The sequence below is a fragment of the Rhea pennata genome, chromosome 3, assembly GCF_028389875.1.
Source record: "Rhea pennata isolate bPtePen1 chromosome 3, bPtePen1.pri, whole genome shotgun sequence".
NCBI lineage: Eukaryota > Metazoa > Chordata > Aves > Rheiformes > Rheidae > Rhea > Rhea pennata.
In genome coordinates this window covers 119,169,117-119,187,707 of record NC_084665.1, presented here as the reverse complement: position 1 = coordinate 119,187,707, position 18,591 = coordinate 119,169,117, and the positions used below count along the sequence as shown (strand labels likewise).

The 18,591-nt window shown below is 35.4% G+C and overlaps 1 protein-coding gene across 11 annotated transcripts in view; it reads left to right on the top strand.

Moving 5' to 3' along the window:
• Positions 1–18,591, top strand: part of PUM2 (pumilio RNA binding family member 2) — a 73,220-nt gene that overhangs the window by 44,437 nt on the left and 10,192 nt on the right. For 9 of the 11 annotated variants that reach the window (XM_062573171.1, XM_062573174.1, XM_062573168.1 and 6 more), the window contains 5 exons: positions 2,886–3,029; positions 3,851–4,132; positions 8,937–9,173; positions 15,697–15,964; positions 16,499–16,628. In XM_062573171.1, the coding sequence (XP_062429155.1) occupies positions 2,886–3,029; positions 3,851–4,132; positions 8,937–9,173; positions 15,697–15,964; positions 16,499–16,628 (1,061 nt within the window). The remainder of the gene's footprint in view (positions 1–2,885; positions 3,030–3,850; positions 4,133–8,936; positions 9,174–15,696; positions 15,965–16,498; positions 16,629–18,591) is intronic. The other 2 variants (XM_062573172.1, XM_062573173.1) reach the window with 1 other exon arrangement.

The following is an 18,591-nucleotide window of genomic DNA, read 5'->3' as shown; positions in this document are numbered from 1 at the left end:
GACACCAAAAATTCTATTTCAATGATTTTTATACCTCGATGTTCCAGATGTACTTAACCAGGTCTCAGAAATTTAGCAAGTAGCCCAACATCAGTTTTGTTTAGTAGTTTCAGTAGAAAACTGTTAATCTGCTATTTCCTTTTCAGAATAAGATCAGGAATATGCAAGCACTCAGTTTTTATACCTTACTTGGGCCTTCTGTAACTGATGATATCTTGATACTAATAACCTAGGTGGTTATTACCAGACCTCTGCTGCTTTTAACACTACCATCCTGATCCCTCTGTCTCCACTCAGGAACATAATCTCCGAGTCTGTGAAGTGCCTCCCTATATAGAAAACTTGCTGCTACTTCCCTCTCAACATTCCAAGACCTGCCTATTTCCCTCTGCATATAGATTTGAAAACTGTATTCAATTTTCAATCTTCCATCTTTCCTTTTTTACTATTACTTATCTTAAACTGCCAGTTTGAGCATAGTATCTCAGATTATCGCAACAGAATTTGACGTTTTGTAATCCAGAGGGCAAGTGCAAATCGCTTCTGTTTTTGACTCCTGAATCACACTATTCAATTTTAATAATTTAATACATTAATCTTAGCTTTCCAATTAATGCTAATCCCAGTAAATTTATTGCAGTGCTGTGTAAATTCTTTTTGATTTTTTTCCCCAGTATTTGGCATTGAAAAATAGGCCTGTTTACGTTACATGGGCCTGAATTTTATATAAAATGTTGTGTATTAGTTTCAGGTGAGCACAAGGGTGCAAATACATGTTCATATATAGCTATAGCATTATCCATGTGTTTGAATACCTGAAGAAGGTAGTTGGACAGAGCAATTACTGGTAAGTATTAAACACTTCTCAGTTCTGAGAAAGTGGTTTGTTATAATATAACAGTAACAAATGAAAAGATCACCAAGATGTTGTCATTTGGATGAGCTATGAGTAACATTAGAGATGATACAGGTACTAGTAATTAAACATTGCTAATGTATGTGGTATTTTAAAGAGTTTTCCTACTGTATCACATTATCTTCTAATACTGTATTCTGTATTCTTTACAGAACTTCAGTAAAGCAGAGAGCAGTCAGCCTCACCTTTTCCTAGCTTGTGAAAGTAGCAGTCTTAGTGGTGAAGGTAGTGGAGCAGCACAGCACAATTTATAGGTGGAACTGGCAGTGCCACCTATAGCGAAGGTTTCTTAATCAATTTTGTCATAAGACCCTTTTCTGATTGTTCTAACTAGCCAAACCTTTAGATGAACTTTTTATAGAAAGACTCTTGTGGCGATGTTGGGAAGGAGAAGGTAGATGCAAAATAAATAGTGAGTGGTGAGACTAGATTGGAAATTATAGTAATGACAAGTTGTCATAACCAGGACAAATCCATTCATCTCCAGAACCTGGAATTAAACAGAAGGTTCTAGATTTCCATCGTTCCTCTCCTGTTTGGTTCATATCTTAGTCTCCTCCTTCATATCTTCTGTTTTTTCTTACTGTGAGAATTTTGGCCTGCATCTCCAGCTGCATTGCAGAGTACCATACCCACCAGGCTGTAGGCTGCTGGTTCTACCAGCTTCATTTTTGAAGCAAGTTACCTGGGCAGAAGAGATTTCACAGCTTGTAGTAGAAATTAAAAAGCAGAGAATGACTTGGGAACCTGATGATTAAGGTACTCACCTGAAATTACAGCACATTGCTTTTGTGTCTAGATTTATATCCAGATCAAAGAGAACTGGAACAGTTTTGTTTTCTAGTGGACCTAGTGATGAACATACATGGAAACTGATGCAAAATTTGATTCTTATGTTTGCTAAAATAGTTTTTTTTTTTTTTTTTTTTTTTTTTTTTTTTTTGCAACTTTGGCTTTTTTTTTTTTTTTTTGAATAGCATTATTCCATATTAGAACATGGGAGGAACATTGAAATTGTGCTATTAGTCTAGCAATAGTCAACCTAAACATTATAGTTTTTTATCTTATTATTGTCAGCTCCCTTTCTTAGGAAGGGAGCTGCTTTTCCATTCATAGATTCCAGCTCTTCTCCTCTAAATATTCTGATTCTTCCATGTCATTATAAAGTCTTACAATTACTTCTTTAGCCCTTTTCCTATATAAATACATTTATTTTGCTCTTTCTGTAACTTGTTCATTCATGTCTTGTGGCCTATTTTCCTTCCCTCTGCTTGCTTTTCTTCCTTTTTCAATTCTTCTTCCTCTTCCCCACCTTCCCCCCCCGCCACAGTTCTAATACTTAATTGTCAAAATTGATTGAAGCTATACTTGGATTACAGTATTTTCTGTGAAACTGACTGGGACTTGATCATTTTTGTTCTGGTCCAAGTATTCCCAAGTAGACACACAGCACTTCTTTCTTAATGTATTAAACTGTGACTGGTTTTAAATGCAATTTAGCCAGAGAATATGTGGAATAGCCAAACATCGCATTTAATGCATTTAATTATATAGATTTCAACACTTATTTCATACAAAGGAACACAAGAGAATAAATGTAAAATATTTTAAATTAATGGATGAAGCTGATTTGATAATCCAGATATGACCAATTGTGGTGTTCTGTTACTTTTTAAATTTTGATATTGGAAATTTGCTTTAACTTGTAAGTCTGAAGTTGAATTTTCTTGTATGTATGTATGTATGTATACTTCCCCTCCCCCCCCAACTGGAGCATTCCTAAATCAGACTTTGTGGTGCTATTTTAAGATTTTTTTTTCCCTTTTGATGTCCAGGTGACATTCTAAGGCACTATAGCAGAAACTTTTTTTTGCCTTGTAGCTCATTGTCATAATATTTCAAGAAGAGAAGAAATGCTTACTACTTAAGATTATTTATTCTACTAACTCTTGTATTTTGTGTTCCGTAGGCTATCAAGTACTAGCTCCCACTGCCTATTATGATCAGACTGGTGCCTTAGTAGTAGGCCCTGGAGCAAGAACTGGCCTTGGAGCACCAGTCAGATTGGTGGCCTCCACTCCTGTTATAATCAGTTCTGCAGCAGCACAAGCAGGTAAGTATTTTATCTTTCTTGGAGAGTTTTTCACTTCTATATAGTCCTTAACACTAATCTTAGTAGATTAATTTATTATTCATACTGATTTTTTTGCTCGTCCTGTGAAGATTTCCATTTTTAAAGGATATACCATACTACTTCCTTATTCTCTTGCCTTCTTTCTTCTGAGTGACGCTGTTGTTTTTCAAAGATGCAGTTTTCCTTTAATTCAGATTTACTGTGCTCCCCCTCCATATACATAAAGATGTGTTTCAGCAAAAGCTGTTGCTTGTCACATATTAGCATTTTCCTCTTTTCTCTCCCCCTGCATATACCTGCACTTCCCATTAGTCCCCCAAACGGTGTCATTTAGGAAGCAGCATTTTGTTGCTTTGTCTGGCAGAAGATGGAGTGCTCTGAAGTTTTGCTATGCTTTTCTCATTAAATTATTTTGTCATGAAAAGTATGGCAAGGAGAGAAATACAGAGTAGATAACAGAAGTGGAGAAATAGCTATATAAAAAAAAAACTTATAGCTCCTCCCTTTTTTTAGTTATGGGATCTGGTATTAAGCAGTTTGGAAAACTTAGTTTATGCAATTGAGGGAATTTTCAGTGTAAACTATTCTATAGCCTTGATTAGCCTACAACATATGTTGTCTCTGTTTTTTTTCCTTGGATAATTAAGACTATGTAGTATTACAAAGTCTCTTAGTATTTTAATATGTGCGTTTCTACTTGTTTAAGAGGGATTCATGAAAATAAGATTTAGATCTGAATAGCCCATTTTCAGTCAGAAATATTTGAGAGTGATTATGATGATTGAAAACGTGTTTTACAGCTGCAGCTGCTTCAGCTGGAGGAACAGCAAACAATCTCGCGGGAGCCACGAACGGTCTGTTTCGGCCACTTGGTGCCCAGCCACAACAACAGCAGCAGCAAACAAATAATAGCCTACAGTCCAATTCATTTTACGGCAGTAACTCTTTGACCAATAACTCCCAGAGCAGTTCCCTTTTTTCACATGGTCCTGGCCAACCAGGAAGCACATCTCTTGGCTTTGGAAGTAGCAGCTCTCTAGGAGCAGCTATCGGCTCTGCACTTGGTGGATTTGGCTCATCAGGTAGGTTGCTAATATAGTGAGGAAATTCTGAGAAACTGGTATGCTAAGCAGAAAAATGTATCTGTATCCAGACACATTATAGACATATGTATTTTCAAAAAGAATATGATAACAGATGATTCTTTCTCCTGTATACTTGAATAAAAGGCTTTTTAAATTCACTTGGCCTTTGCATAAAAGACAAATCTATAAAGAATACCCTGTAGTAATAAATATCTCCAAAATATTTTTCCATACTGAGCACTTTACTTTGCCCTCAGACTTTGATTTATTTTTTTTTATAAGTGTACTTTTGGGGGGCATTTTGTGTTAAAACCATTGATTACTTTTGATATATGCATATGTTTTTGTACTTTCCATATCAGGAAAACTTAAAAGATGTTAAAAAAAAAAAAAGAAATAATTTGTGACAAACTAAATATCTAATATTGTAGTTTTTCTTCCATATTTTTTTTTTTTTTTTAAGGACAGGCTGTGACCCTGGACAGACTTAATACCAAGGAATTGTCCTTGTTTATTTCTGTAGGTTTAGTCTTGAGATACAGTTAAGCATAACCAATTCTATACAGGCTTGGGGCCTTAAATTATTGCTACAGATGCTCCCAAATTTTATCAACTTGTTGTTAGTTTTTTTAAAAAAACATCAAACAGTATGTTGCCTTCATGTTTCTGGTTTACACTAGAAATTTTTTTCATAACATTATTTCCTGCTCTCACCATTTTTAAATACCCAGAGTTGGTTTTCCTGTATTGCAGGTCAGGTGTTAGTAAGGGAAGTAATCTTTTCTGAAAATGTTGACTATTAATCCACAAGTTAAAGCACTGAATTGCTTATTAATTTTTTTGAAATAGGATCAGTGGAGCATATTTACAATCTTATGCATCTTGCAGATGGATAGAAATTGGGGGGAATGTTATGTATTGTAACAGTATCTTTAAAGTAAAATGCCCCACAGGAAGTAAATGTTGAGGGAAATTTCCTCCAAGTGGAGATTATTGCAAGGCAGCTTAGTATATGGAAAAGGCGGGGGGAAAATGCCCTTCAGTGTTAAAGTATAATACCTTTCACTTAGTTACCAAGTGGAGGTGAATAGTGGCATCAGAAAAACTGCATACCAACAAAGATTTTTTCTCAGTATTGTTTTTCATAAAATAATCTGGAAAAATGTTTTACTTTAACAAAATTAATGCAAGGAAGTCCAGAACCAAGTTTTACAGTGATCTTCTGTAATATCCATATTTGGAGTGGATTAGGAGATTCTAAACATATCTTTAGTTTAAAAAAGAAATAGAAGTAGAGGCTGCTCAGTTGTGTAGGGGAGTCCTAATAATTTCCCATAGCACTGCAGCAGGTAAATTTTATATACAAATAATTGTGCTTTCCAGGTGCTGTATTTTGTAATATAGGTTAGTCTCAAACTGCTTATAGGATCTCAGTGAACTGTTAGCAGCGGTTTTGCTCTAGATACAGTTTCATTTAATTGACAAATAGTGATCATAAGTATATATACACCCATTCAAATCTCTAGAGAACTTTTAAAACATACAACTCCTTATTAATTCAGTGTTATCAGAAAGGCATCCAAACAATACAAATTTTAGCTGTGTGTCTATTTACTGAGAAGCAGATTAGTCCTTTCTGGCACACTTCTGTAGTTGGGAGATTAAGCCTTTTTTTTGTAGCAAAAGTCAGATCCAGAGCTTCACCCAAAGCCCTCAGCCTAGACAGCAAATGCTGAAATGTTAGAGCAGTATCCTAGGTGATATAATTAGCATGGCAGTTTCCACAGGGAAGCAGGAAGCCTGTGCTTTTGCAGTTTCAGAAGTGCTGATGAAAGGTGCTATCTAAAACTAAGTATTTTTAGTAGTATTATTGGAGTACAAGTATATTGAAAGTGCCCTTCTGCCAAGTATAAACCGTACTTGCCGTAATAGCCATTAAAATTTATACTTCCTGGTTTTAAAAAAAAGCTAAGCTTGTGAACTGTACATATATATGAACTTCATTACACAGATGAGTACCTACAAAATGATGTTAGTACACACTGAGACAAATTAAAAGTAAGTTTGATTTAATTTGCCAAAGTTTCAACTGCTTTGTGAGTCTCCTCGGTATGATGTAAGGGTTGAATTTCAATTAAAATACATCCATGAAAGCTGGTAGATGGAAGTACAGATCTTGCCCTTAAACGTTGCTAATGTTTTTATTTGCTGCAGGGAAATAAAAAATAGCTTTGCAGAAAATACAAAAGTTAGCATGTTCTAGCTGCAAGGATGAATAACAAAGCAGAAAACAAACAGGTAAACACACAGTATAAATGACTGTATGCATTTTACAGTCCTTTGCGATCTTACTATGAAGTTAAATAGACTCTGCTTGAAGATTTAGGTGCATAATAGGTTACTCAGCTTAACAGGTAACTGAGAATTATATGAACTACAGCAGCTTTACAAACCAACTTTTGGCTTGTGACAAATGTAAAGCAATTGCATTAGCTTAAAGAATGGTGAAGAGGGATAAGCTAGCTCAGTTATCTTCTGTGGATTTTTGGTGAGCTTAGTGAAAATGCAGCTCAGCTGGTTTGTGGTAACTTGTTAAGCTGCAGAAATTCAATTGAATAAGAAACCCTAAAGAAAGCTAAAGTTTGTTTAGCTTAAATCAGCTGGAAAAATAACAATTCATAAGTAGTATTGTATTAACTAATGTTCATGTGTTTCATCAGCTGAGCTAGAACCTGTAAAAGACTGAGACTTCCTTTTAACTGTTGCCTTAATTTGCTCTTCTTATTTCTTAATTTCCTTGCCTAGTTAGTCCAGTATCTTTCCTCCTGGCTTTTCCTCTTGCATGTCCTCCTTCTCAGTTCCAGGCAACATCTGTCTATCTTCCCCCCCCCCTCCCCGCATTTGTTTCCATTTCTGGCTTATGCAGTGTGATACTACCATCATCAGCTTACTATTCTAGTCTCTTTGCCCCACTGTTGCGTATACCTTCTGCAGCATTTCATCAGATCTGCTTTCTTTTTCATCCTCAGTCCCACTGGTTTTCAAATTCCCTGTCAGTTCTCTTGCAGTCTCCTTGTTGGCTCCTTTGTCTTTTATTCTCCACCCAGTTCTGGTTTCCTTTTTTTGGTCTATTTCTTGTGTTTGGCTATTGTGCCCTCTGCACTCACGGATAGCTTCCTTGCTACGCTGCCTGATGGACATCCACAGCACAAGATGGGATCTTGGGCAGCAGTTTTAGAGTCTGCTTTTGGAAAGATATGCAGAAACCTGGAAGTGCAGTTGCAGGGAACAGCTTTTCCAGCCATCTCAAGACATTTCATGTATGGACAGAAGTTTCAGAGTTTTTAGCTGTGAATCTGTAGCAGGTCTCTGAATTTGTATGTACTATGATTTTGCTAAGATTTCTAGCTCAACCAAATAGACAGCATGAGGATACCTGAAATAGAAGTCCTCTATTGCTAGTACAGTATTCTGAGTACATAACAGCATTTATTTCTCCAAATAATAGGTTTCTGGCTTATTTTGGTAAGGGTAAAGCATCTTTACTTGCCCGGTTCTGTGAAACGGCTGTATTGTTTTGGCTGAACTTGTTGTTCCCCAAAAACATGTTCTGAGGAGGTGTCTGCCTTGAAAAACGTTAGTCAGTTCGCTAATGTTATGAGAAAACAAACTAAGATCTTAAAATGGGAAGGAACAGGCAACCTTTATATTGGGCCATGCTGTCCGCTGTAGTAGGAAGGTACTTGAGAAGGATAAAGGTTATGGAAGTACAAATTTTTACCTTTTGATGTTCCAAATTCCAAATTCAGCTTAAAAAGAAGCTTTATGTTATCAAAATACTCATAATCTTAGGTGTGTTCATGAGTATAATAAAAATGTTCCAGTGTTAAAATAGGCAATCTAGTTTAGTACTTCACTAGTATGCAACAGATACTAGAATTACCACTTCTAAAAACTTTGTTCTCCTGATTTATCCTAGACTGTTCATCACCCTGCTGAATGATGCTGTGCAGCATAACCAGTCCTTCATTAATACTCTGTTAGTTTAGGCTTCTAGTCTTTTATTTGTTTTTCAGAAAATACTGGTGGTAGTAAAGTTACATCTCTGGTTTTCCACTTAATTTTCCTTGCTCTGTTCTGCTCTTCATCCTCTTATCCTACTCCCACTTTATAACATCTTCCTAAACATTTCTTTGAAAACCATAATTATCAAGGAATTTTAAGTAGTCGTTTGTTTTTCCTACGGATGAGGGATGCACAAACAAGAGGAAGTTCAGAAACAGCTGAACAGTAACATAGATTTTTTTCTGAACTCTTAAGCCAAAAATATATATGTTGTCTCTAGCCTATTACCTGAAATCATGTATCACTGCCTGACTAATAATTTCTGATGGAAAACGTGTTTTTTTTTTTTTTTTTTTTTTTTTTTGAAGAGTTCAGTGGGAATATTTTTAGAACCATTTATTATATAAAGTGACAGTGTAATGTATAATTTGGTAAGATTCTTATTTGTTCCAAAGCCTGAAGTCAGGCTATTAAAACAAGAGTACAATGATATTACAGTGAGAAGTCTAGAATGAAATGTTGAAAGATATGGACATTGATTAAATCACTTATTAGTGGTATGTTTATACCCACTTCGATTTACTTAAAAGCATGTGTGGTTATCACAGTAATTGTCTTTGTCATAACGATTGCTGTAATTATTGTGATCGCATCTGTTATTGCCCAGCTGTAGTTGGGGATAGGTTTTATTCAGTTGACACTGTGTGTAATTAGGGTCTTTTTATTTCTTCTTCAGTTGGCAGTTCTGCAAGTAGTAGTGCCACAAGGAGAGATTCTCTATCTACTAGCTCTGACTTGTACAAAAGATCTAGTAGCAGCCTAGCACCCATAGGGCAGCCATTTTACAATAGTCTGGGATTTTCCTCCTCTCCAAGTCCAATAGGCATGCCTCTGCCAAGCCAAACGCCAGGACATTCACTTACGCCACCGCCATCACTTTCATCACATGGATCCTCATCCAGTTTGCATTTAGGTAAAAAAAAACAAAACAAAAAAAAAAAAAACAAAAAACCACTTTTTGTTTGTATGTCTGTATGTATTTCTATGTGTAAAATATATGTTGCATAAGAGATGTCACACTACCTTTGCTGTTAACCAGTTTTGTGAGTAAATGGTCCAATTTCTGAAAGCTGGAGAGCACACTAAAATTCTCTTTGATTTGACAGTGGAGGGCACTCAGCATTTTGCAGTATCGGGCCAGCAATTGATTTTTCTTCCCTGAAAGGGCCCGATAGAGAGCCCAGTAAGATTTATTGCTCCTTTTTGTGTTATGTTACTTTCTGTTATGTGACAAGCAAAGGTACATTATTTTTGTTTGTACTTTAGCATATTATCACTTCTATTAAGGATATTTTAAGATGAAATTTTGTTTTAACAGTGGAGTAACTCTCACTACAGCCCCTTACTATGACAGAAGTAGAAGAGTGAGCAAAGCTTTCAGTACAGTATGTTGAAGGGTGATTTTTGAATCAGTAAACCTGGCCCAGATGCTTTGCCAAGATGACAAGATTAACCACCAGGTTGGTGGAAGAAAACACATTTATGAAAGTAGTAGCAATGGCTTTTTCAGTGGTGATTCTCTATTATCAGGTATACTTTTAAGGCATATTGGTAGTAATATTTTAGATATTTTTGAACCAGTTGGGTGGTTGGATGACATGGTAGCTCAATCTTTTTCTAAAAAAAAAAAAATAAAAAAGGAAAATGTACCACAGCCTACAGTTTATTTTAGAGGAGAATGCCTCTAATCTGAGGTTACTTGATAAACTTTCCCTTTTCACTGAAAATATTTGTGGTTGTTAAATTTGGATACTAAAGTTATACAATGAAACTGGATGTAATTATGAGATTGAGTTGCCTGTTGCTTAAGTAATTTTTCAGTGCACACTTTGTGCATGTAATAGGCAACCTAATCCCCCATACTTTTGTTTAGTACAAATAAAGCAGAACAAGTAGACTGAAAGTCTACCTAAATGCACGTTTTGAAAGTGAAAAATGTGTGAGTGATGTATATAACAATGTTAAAAGTAATTCAAATATATTACATTTACAGTTCAGTATCCCCGTCATGGTTATGTGCTGAATACCCGAAGTAAAACTGGGCAAGGGGATGTTTCAGCACGTTTTATTTTTTTTACTTACCTTTTTTCCTTTTTCAGGTCTGCAAAGTGCACCTTTGGGCTGAGACCAAGCATGGAAAGTTTCAGCCCAAATGGAGACTTTTGAGAAAGTTCTGAACATCTGACAATGGGGTTATCATGGAAATCTTTTTCTTTCTTTCTTTTCAAAGTACTTTCATAATAGTTTTCATATTATTGAAAACTATACTTAAACCAAATTTTGGAAGGCATTATCAAAAAAAGTCCCAAAGTTTTGTGTTGTGTTACATTCAATTAAATGCTAAATAAAAGGCTTTCCAATTCTGAGAAAATAAGCTGTGATCAGTATAAAGGATTACCCCTATCAGCAGAAATTGTTAAATATTGATTTTAATCTACTCTAGACTGTTCGGCAGTGTGAACTAAGTATAATAATTTGTTAAAAATGCTCTGCTAAATCAGTGTGTGAAGACCAGAATGGACAGTTGTACTCTGAAAAATGACACAGTGCTGTTGGCTTTCGTGCTGACTGCTGCTTGATCTTCCACATGAAGTGGACTCCATTTGCTGGTAAATGTACAAAATTGACCTGGAAACTGAAGCTTTTTGTATTTTGGCCTTCACAAAAATACGGGGTTTCTTTTAACATCTCCTACATTTTGCCCTTTTATATTTTTGCACAAATGTGTAATGTACACTGTTGCAAACTGAAGAACATATTTCTGCATTGAATCGCTTGTTCAATTAAGCTTATTCTGGTATATTCATTAACTGCTATTGCAAGGTTTTATTTTTTTTCTCAGACACAAAAAAATTAGAAACCGCAAAGCTTCCTTGCCATTTAATATACAACTGAATATAAACAGGGAGTATATTTTAAGAAAGGTATGATTCTTATATAGTCACTTTTCAGAGTAGAGCAACACTTCGAAGTTCATGTCTGTGTGTAGTTTCCATTGATATTATGATAATGCCTGTCAAATGCAGCTTTCCTTCCACCTTCAAAGCTGTTACTGTTCTGCCTGCCTGATACAAATCAACAGGTTCAGCTAAGTTTATCTCCTGTTTTAAAAATGAGCATCAAATTCAGTTGCTCCTGTTTCAGCCACCTGAATAGTAGAGCACAGTAATAGGGAAGGGTGCATGGTTTTATAACCCCTTTGTCAGACACTGCTGCAATTTATAACTTAAAAGACCAATTTCTCTTCTACAAGAAATTCATGATCTCTTACTGTTTTTAATATATTCTCAAAAATTCTTCTCCAACATCCTATAATAGAAAAGCACTAATTACTTTGTATCCTAGTGTGCCTGAAGGGATTTGTCTGTTGTTTGTAACCGCTCCTTTACTGTAGTCAGCTGGAGCAGCAAGGTCATGAATTTGAACTACCCTTTCACTCCCAGGAATAAAAAGATGAAATAAAAGCATTTTTCCTGTGTTAGAAAAAAATCCTTTTTAGATTGGCAGTGCTTGCTTCTTGGTTGGATGGTACATTGTAGCTTGTTAAGTGTTTGTTCTAGAATAGGATTTTGAAATCTGGACTTTTGGGGGGGTGATTATTGTCTGTCTGTGGTTTCCAAGCAAAACTTGTTAAAACAACAGCAATCTGAACTATTATTTTACCCAGAATGACCAATTCTTAAGAGTCTTAAGGCCCCTTGGCAAGGCAATATGGGGAACCTTGTGTTGCCTCTGCTGTGGGTACCTACTCTGTAGGACTTCTGTAAACCAGGCATAATAAGCACTTGAATTAATTCATTTTATACATTCATACATACATATGTGTGTGCGCATACATATATGTATGTGTATATATATATACACACGTATGTGTATCAAGTCCTTTTGTATTTCTCTTGTGAAGACGAAAAGCTTGTTTTATCTGAGGATGAGATGGAGTTGTTTTTGTATAAATGTACTAACATTTTGTACAAATAGATGGTTTAACACTACATTTATGTATTTTACTAGAAAATAAGGTTGCTAACTGATTTTAAACAAGTTATTTTGCAGTAAATCTATTTTATGTCTCAAAGTCCTGAACAAATACTTGGGTAATAAGTACTAATAGACTAATGCTATAAAAATTAATTTGCCTTGATCTGATTTTTAATTTTGTCACATTCTCCTTTGTTAAATACATCTGTTATCCAAGTTAAGGAGTTAGTAATTTAATGCGTGCTGTCTCCTTCAAACTTGCTACAGCACTGTTGTAGGTGGCCTGTATCACCTTTACACCTCTGCGTTTTCTTCCCTATGGCCTAGCCGCAGGGTGTCAGGTTGAATTAAACTGTAAAACAACTCAATATTATCCATTGCTTTGGAGATCGCCCTTTTATGAGATCAGAAGTGGTAACTATGATCATTCTTCACTGCAGTGGCTAGATAAACTTTCAGTCTGCAATGGTTTGAAATTGTGATTGTACTGATGCATTATAGCAGTCTTCTAAAATTTGAGTTTTTGCAGGAAATTCTAGACTAGATGCATTAATGAATAAACACTTTACTGAATAAAACAGTGGTATGAATTGCTTGCCCACATCACTTGTAAGAACTGATCTGTTGCCTTTCTGATTTGGAATCAGAATCTGTAAAAGTTTTCTGAGTTCTTGAGAAACACAGCTGATGTGGTAGGCTAACCAGGAGAATTTTAAAAACTGCAGTTAAGATCTCAGTTGTTCATTTCTAAGCCATTAACAGTAAAAGTTTTCAGAAGGGAGGAGACCAGATGTTCTTAATGTCCGTAATAATGCTTTTATGTTTAGGGACTGAGAATTTTGTGGGAGTATAATATTTAAGAAAATAGCCCATTATGATATACAAGAATATATCTATATTTAATAAGTATCTATGACAACAAACATGCTTTTATTTTGGGAATATATTTTTAATCTTCTAAGTTATCATTGAATTATCATACTACTGCTATAATAAAATTTTATCCCAGAAGAAAAGCTAGGTACCTATCAAATAACTGTTTTTATACTAGCCAGCCTTATACAAGCTTAAGCTTTGTATGTGGTTTTGAAGTGTGAAAAAATGGTTCTAGGCACAACAGATTCATTTTCAGCAGTCACATATTATGATCAAGCTTAATGTGATCAACTTAAATAGTTTCACGGGTTAAACAGGAGGCTCCCAGTTGTAGCATAATTTTTTTGCAAGCCTTAAAAAGGATAGTTGCCAAACTGAACTGAAGAAAGACTTTAGACTCTTGTGTGTGAAGCATATACATGCAGTTTTATTAGATATGTTTAATGTTTTTGCTAAAGGCTAGCAAGTTTCTTCATCCAGTAATTGTTGCATTTATCTGAATCTGACATGGAAGCTGTTTTTTTAAAAAAAATCATGCTTAAAGAATTCCTGATTCATGTGTGCAATTCCATGATATTTTATGCTAATTAGACCTAGGCAGTTTGTGAGATTATCAAAACTACCCTGTTTGTGTTGGGCACAGAACTGAGCCATGTGATAAGTAATACACAAATATTATAACTTGAAGACAGCCTATTATTTTATTTTATTTTTTTAATGGGCTTTGCTGCCCTCTTCTGGCAATAATTGTTATTCCACTGCATTTACAGGGAAGATAAGATTTCTTTCATGCATCAAAATTTAGATCAGTTTTCAGAGGCATAGTTCTTCTGTTGTTCGGAAGATTGTTCCTAGAAGAAAAATCACTACAGAACCAAAGTCTCTGCATCCTGCTTCACCTGCAGAATATTGGAATTTTTTTGTCTGTTCTGTCACTGTCAGTCTTTTTCTGGGAATAGTGATTGTCAATGAAAATTAAAAACTAGCTAAAGAAACCTGAATTTTCTGGCTATGAAGAATTAAGAGGCTTTAAAAAGAAAACAGATTTTTTAAAGGTATTATGAGACTTAAAAGTATTTACTGATTCTTTACTGATTCTTACCACTGAATTTCTGCAAAACTAATTATAAAATAAATACTAATTATTTTTAATTTTAAGGCATAATCCTATACCATGCAATAAATATAATGCTTGATATGTCTTGCAGAATACTAACATCTCTCAGATTCTGATATTTCAGATTGACCTTTTGATACTTGACCATTAATATATTACCAGCCCTCTGTAACACTGTTGTTGCCTGGCCTTATAAATACTTGGAACAAAAGAAGGCTTGGCTAGGGCACTGTCAGCTGTTTTTTAAATCAATTTTGTAACAGAGCACCATTCAAACAGCACATACTGCATTTTGTTTTAAAAATTTGAATTTAGACATTTCTTTTACTGACCTTGAAAGGGCTTCCAGCTAGTATGTGACATTCTAGATAATTTGAAGGAAAATGTTTCCTTTTCCAATTTATACCCTAATAATTCTGAGTCAATTCTTGTTGTAGAAGTAGACTTGAGTTTTTTCAGGTGGAAATGTGCCTTTGAATGTTTCTGCTTGTGTTATTATAGCAGTATTTCTTCTAAAAATCATTTAATTAGAAAGATACATAGTTGCTTGTTTATAATAATCATTACTGCCTGTTGTGAAGTGGTGGGGAGAGGCTTTGGGGTCAAGTTCAGAATGACATAAACTGATTAGGGAGTAGTATGTAAGAAGAAATTCATGGGGCTGTGAGATGATAGTTATAGGTAGGATCACTAGCAAAAGGAGCAGGACCTAAACAAAGCAAGATAATTTTGTTCATAGAAATAAGGAAAGACAAAGCATTATGAGAGTGAACGTTTTGCATCAAGGAAAGGTCTGTATGTTTCTAAAAGGAACTTTAGTTTAAAGTATCTTTTGTTGTTTTAGAAATTAGTGCATTCTTAGTTTCCGTTTTGAAATTTAACATATTTAGTGCTTACAAGAGGTACCAGATTGAAAGCCTGGGATGCTGAAGTCATTTAATTTCCTGCAGAACAGGTACAGCATGATTAGAGGCACAACACATGCCTCCCCAAAAATGCCTTATTACGTTTTAAATCAACCGAAGGGTACCTCAGTAGGGACTGAAGGGTAGTTCAGACTTCATGGTCTATTTTGAAACAATTGGCTAATTTCAAGACTACTAATAAGGAAATGAGTCAGTTGTGCTTGTGAAGTGGAAATCTGCCCACTAAACTGAGGACCACCTAATTCTAAAATTTCTCTAGGTCTGAATGGGTGGTCACCTTACCTGTACCTTTATATTGTTCTAATGAGCTTCCTTCTCCTGGTTCTCCTTCACATAAAATAAAAATGAGGGGGAGAGTGGGTTTATTTCTTTGAAGATAAAGCTATCTACCTCCTCCAACCAAAATGAGGTAAATATAAATAACAAGACAATGCTGTTCTTTCTCTTTGGCTCCAGAGTATCCATAGTTCTAGTACATTTTTATTTTATTGTTGTTTATTTTTCTGATGGCTCTTACTGACAGAACTGCTTCCTTGTAGGAGGATTGACAAATGGTAGTGGTCGCTATATTTCTGCAGCACCCGGAGCAGAAGCGAAGTATCGCAGTGCAGCAAGTACCTCCAGTCTTTTTAGCTCCACCAGTCAGCTCTTCCCTCCTTCACGTCTTCGTTACAGTAGGTCTGATATTATGCCTTCTGGACGTAGTAGATTACTTGAAGATTTCAGAAATAACCGTTTCCCTAATCTTCAACTAAGAGACCTTGTTGGACATATTGTTGAATTTTCCCAAGACCAGCATGGTTCTAGGTAATTATTATGGTGAAGTTAATGATAATGTTTTACTGCTTGGTTATTGTTGTATTAATATAAAACATTTTAATGAGTTGGTCATCATCTTAATATGACACATACCATTAATTGGGACAAATGCTCTTGCACTGTTATTTTTCCTTTCCTAGAAAGAATTCATTATAGAAGTAGTAGAAATTTATTAGCTCCTTGTAGAAGTTTTTAGTGTCAGAATAGTTTCATAATTAAACTTCTAAACTCTAGAAAGTATTAAAAAGGCATTGATTAAGAAAACTGAATACAATCTGATATCTGGAAAGTAAAATTATTTTTCAGCTATATGTTGTTGTTTACATATTTAATCCTTTTCAAATAAAACATTTATCTTTATTCTCAAATGCATCCTTTTATATGTAAAAGCACTACTTCAATTTTATTAAGTTTTTATAAATACTCAGCATTTATTTTTAGACTATTGAGGTGACTCATTGAAACTCTAAGAGGTTTTTCTTTTGTTTATGTGAAGTATAATGTACTTTTTTTTGCACTTAGATTTATACAGCAAAAGCTAGAACGAGCTACTCCAGCTGAGCGCCAGATGGTATTTAATGAGATACTGCAAGCAGCATATCAACTGATGACTGATGTGTTTGGAAACTACGTAATACAGAAGTTCTTTGAGGTAAGCATTACACTTAAAGTGCATGAACAGAAATTCAAATGCAAACCTATAAAATCTGATCTAATTTAAATGTTTTTTCTTAACATTGTAGCAGAACTCTCCAGGACTTTTACCATAGAACCCAAGTATTTAACACTGCACACACATTCCCTGTTCTGTCTCCAGCTTTGCTCATAAGAGGCCAGAAGATGATAGGCATGGTTTTCTCTTTGCACTGGTGATGCATATGTTGGTGAACAGCATAGGCTGATCTTTCCATATTGATAATTAGGTTTCTGTATGTGTGAGCTTAAACTGTTTCAGAAAACAGCAACACACAGCTTCTTATTTTAATGGGAGTTTTCAGATCATTTGCAAAAAAATGACTGGACAGAATTTGTAAAGTAATTTTAGATTTAATATTTCATCCTTAAATACAGCACATTTTAAAAGGATAGCATGATACATTTGTAGTCTGTTCTGAAAATAGACTCCTTAAGTCTGTGCATGGTGCATACTCAGGCTTTATGAGCCTTGCAGGTTAATTTATGGAGACTTTTCAGCAGATGATGACACAAAGATTTGAAGGATACTTGTATTTATTGATCACTACATCTTGACAAACAATGCATCTTGAAAATGCTCGTGTAGTCAGATAGATAGCTGTGAACTTTGTTCAGTGCTGTAAATGAAGAGACTCAAATAAAACTTAATATATGTATTCAGACAGAAGAATTTTAGGGAAGGAGTGTCATGAGATACTTCCACATCTAGTATTAGTAAGACTAGTATTTAAAACAGCTTTGCTTTTCTTGAAAATGGTGGGGTAAAAAGACCCTTATTAAAGAGCTCTAAGATTCTAAGTTGCGAAGAGAAGAAAAAGCAGCGCCTGTGTCTTGTAAAATTTGTACCTAGAAAAGATACCTAACACAGTATACTTTCTATCAAAGATAGAATCATAATATTTGGTAGGATACAAGGTGCAGCTGGAAAAATACCCAGTAAGAAATAAGATGCTTGTTGATATATAAAAATGGAGTTTTTATTGAGCAATCTATTAAACAACATGCTTGATTTCTCCCTGCCTCCCCAACTTGGCATTCTTTTACAAAACCAGAATATGTGATTAAAAAAAACTTATTTACAGTATATAAGTTCTTGACCTTACTCATCTATTACTGTTTTTTGTTTTTGTTTGTTTTGCATAACTGCAGGATAGATAGCTGTTGACAATCAGGTGTGTTTCATCTTAATTTTGCAGAAGAGTTTCCAAGAAAAAACACATTAGCCCTTAGATATAGTAAGGATGGACTTCGTTCATTTTTTAAGTAGGAAGGATAACTTGGTTTAGAGCCTTCAGTGAGGAAGGCTTTGGAGTTTTACAGCTCTCAGCAGTGCTGTGTAAGAGTTGCTGATGCCACCAAGCTGATGTCCAGCTGCTCATTTTTGTATTGCATCTTGTATTGTGCCAGCACAGGTGCTTACATGATGTCGTGAACAGGATCTGGGAACTGATCAGGCTGGAAACTAATTCTCTGACAGGATTATATTTGTAATTAAATCAGATTGGCTTCTAGAGCATGGACCAGCACACATACTAGGTACTGCTAGTATCACAGGTGCTAGCACAGTGAAGGGTGTAATATCATAGAATCATAGAATCAGTAAAGTTGGAAAGGGGGGGGCTCTGGAGATCATCTAGTCCAACCTTCCTGCTCAGCAAGGTCACCTAGAGCATGGTTGATGGGGTTGCATCCAGGCAGGCCTTGAAGATCTCCAGAGAAGGAGACTCCACAACCTCTCTGGGCAACCTGGTCCAGTGCTCCGTTACTCTCACAGGGAAGAAATTCCCCCTTGCGTTCAGGCGGAACTTCCTGTGCTTCAATTTCTGCCCATTGCCTCTTGTCCTGTCACATGGGGCAACTGAAAAGAGTTTGTCCTCGTCCCCTTGACACCCTCCCTAACCCTAACCCTGCCTTCATGG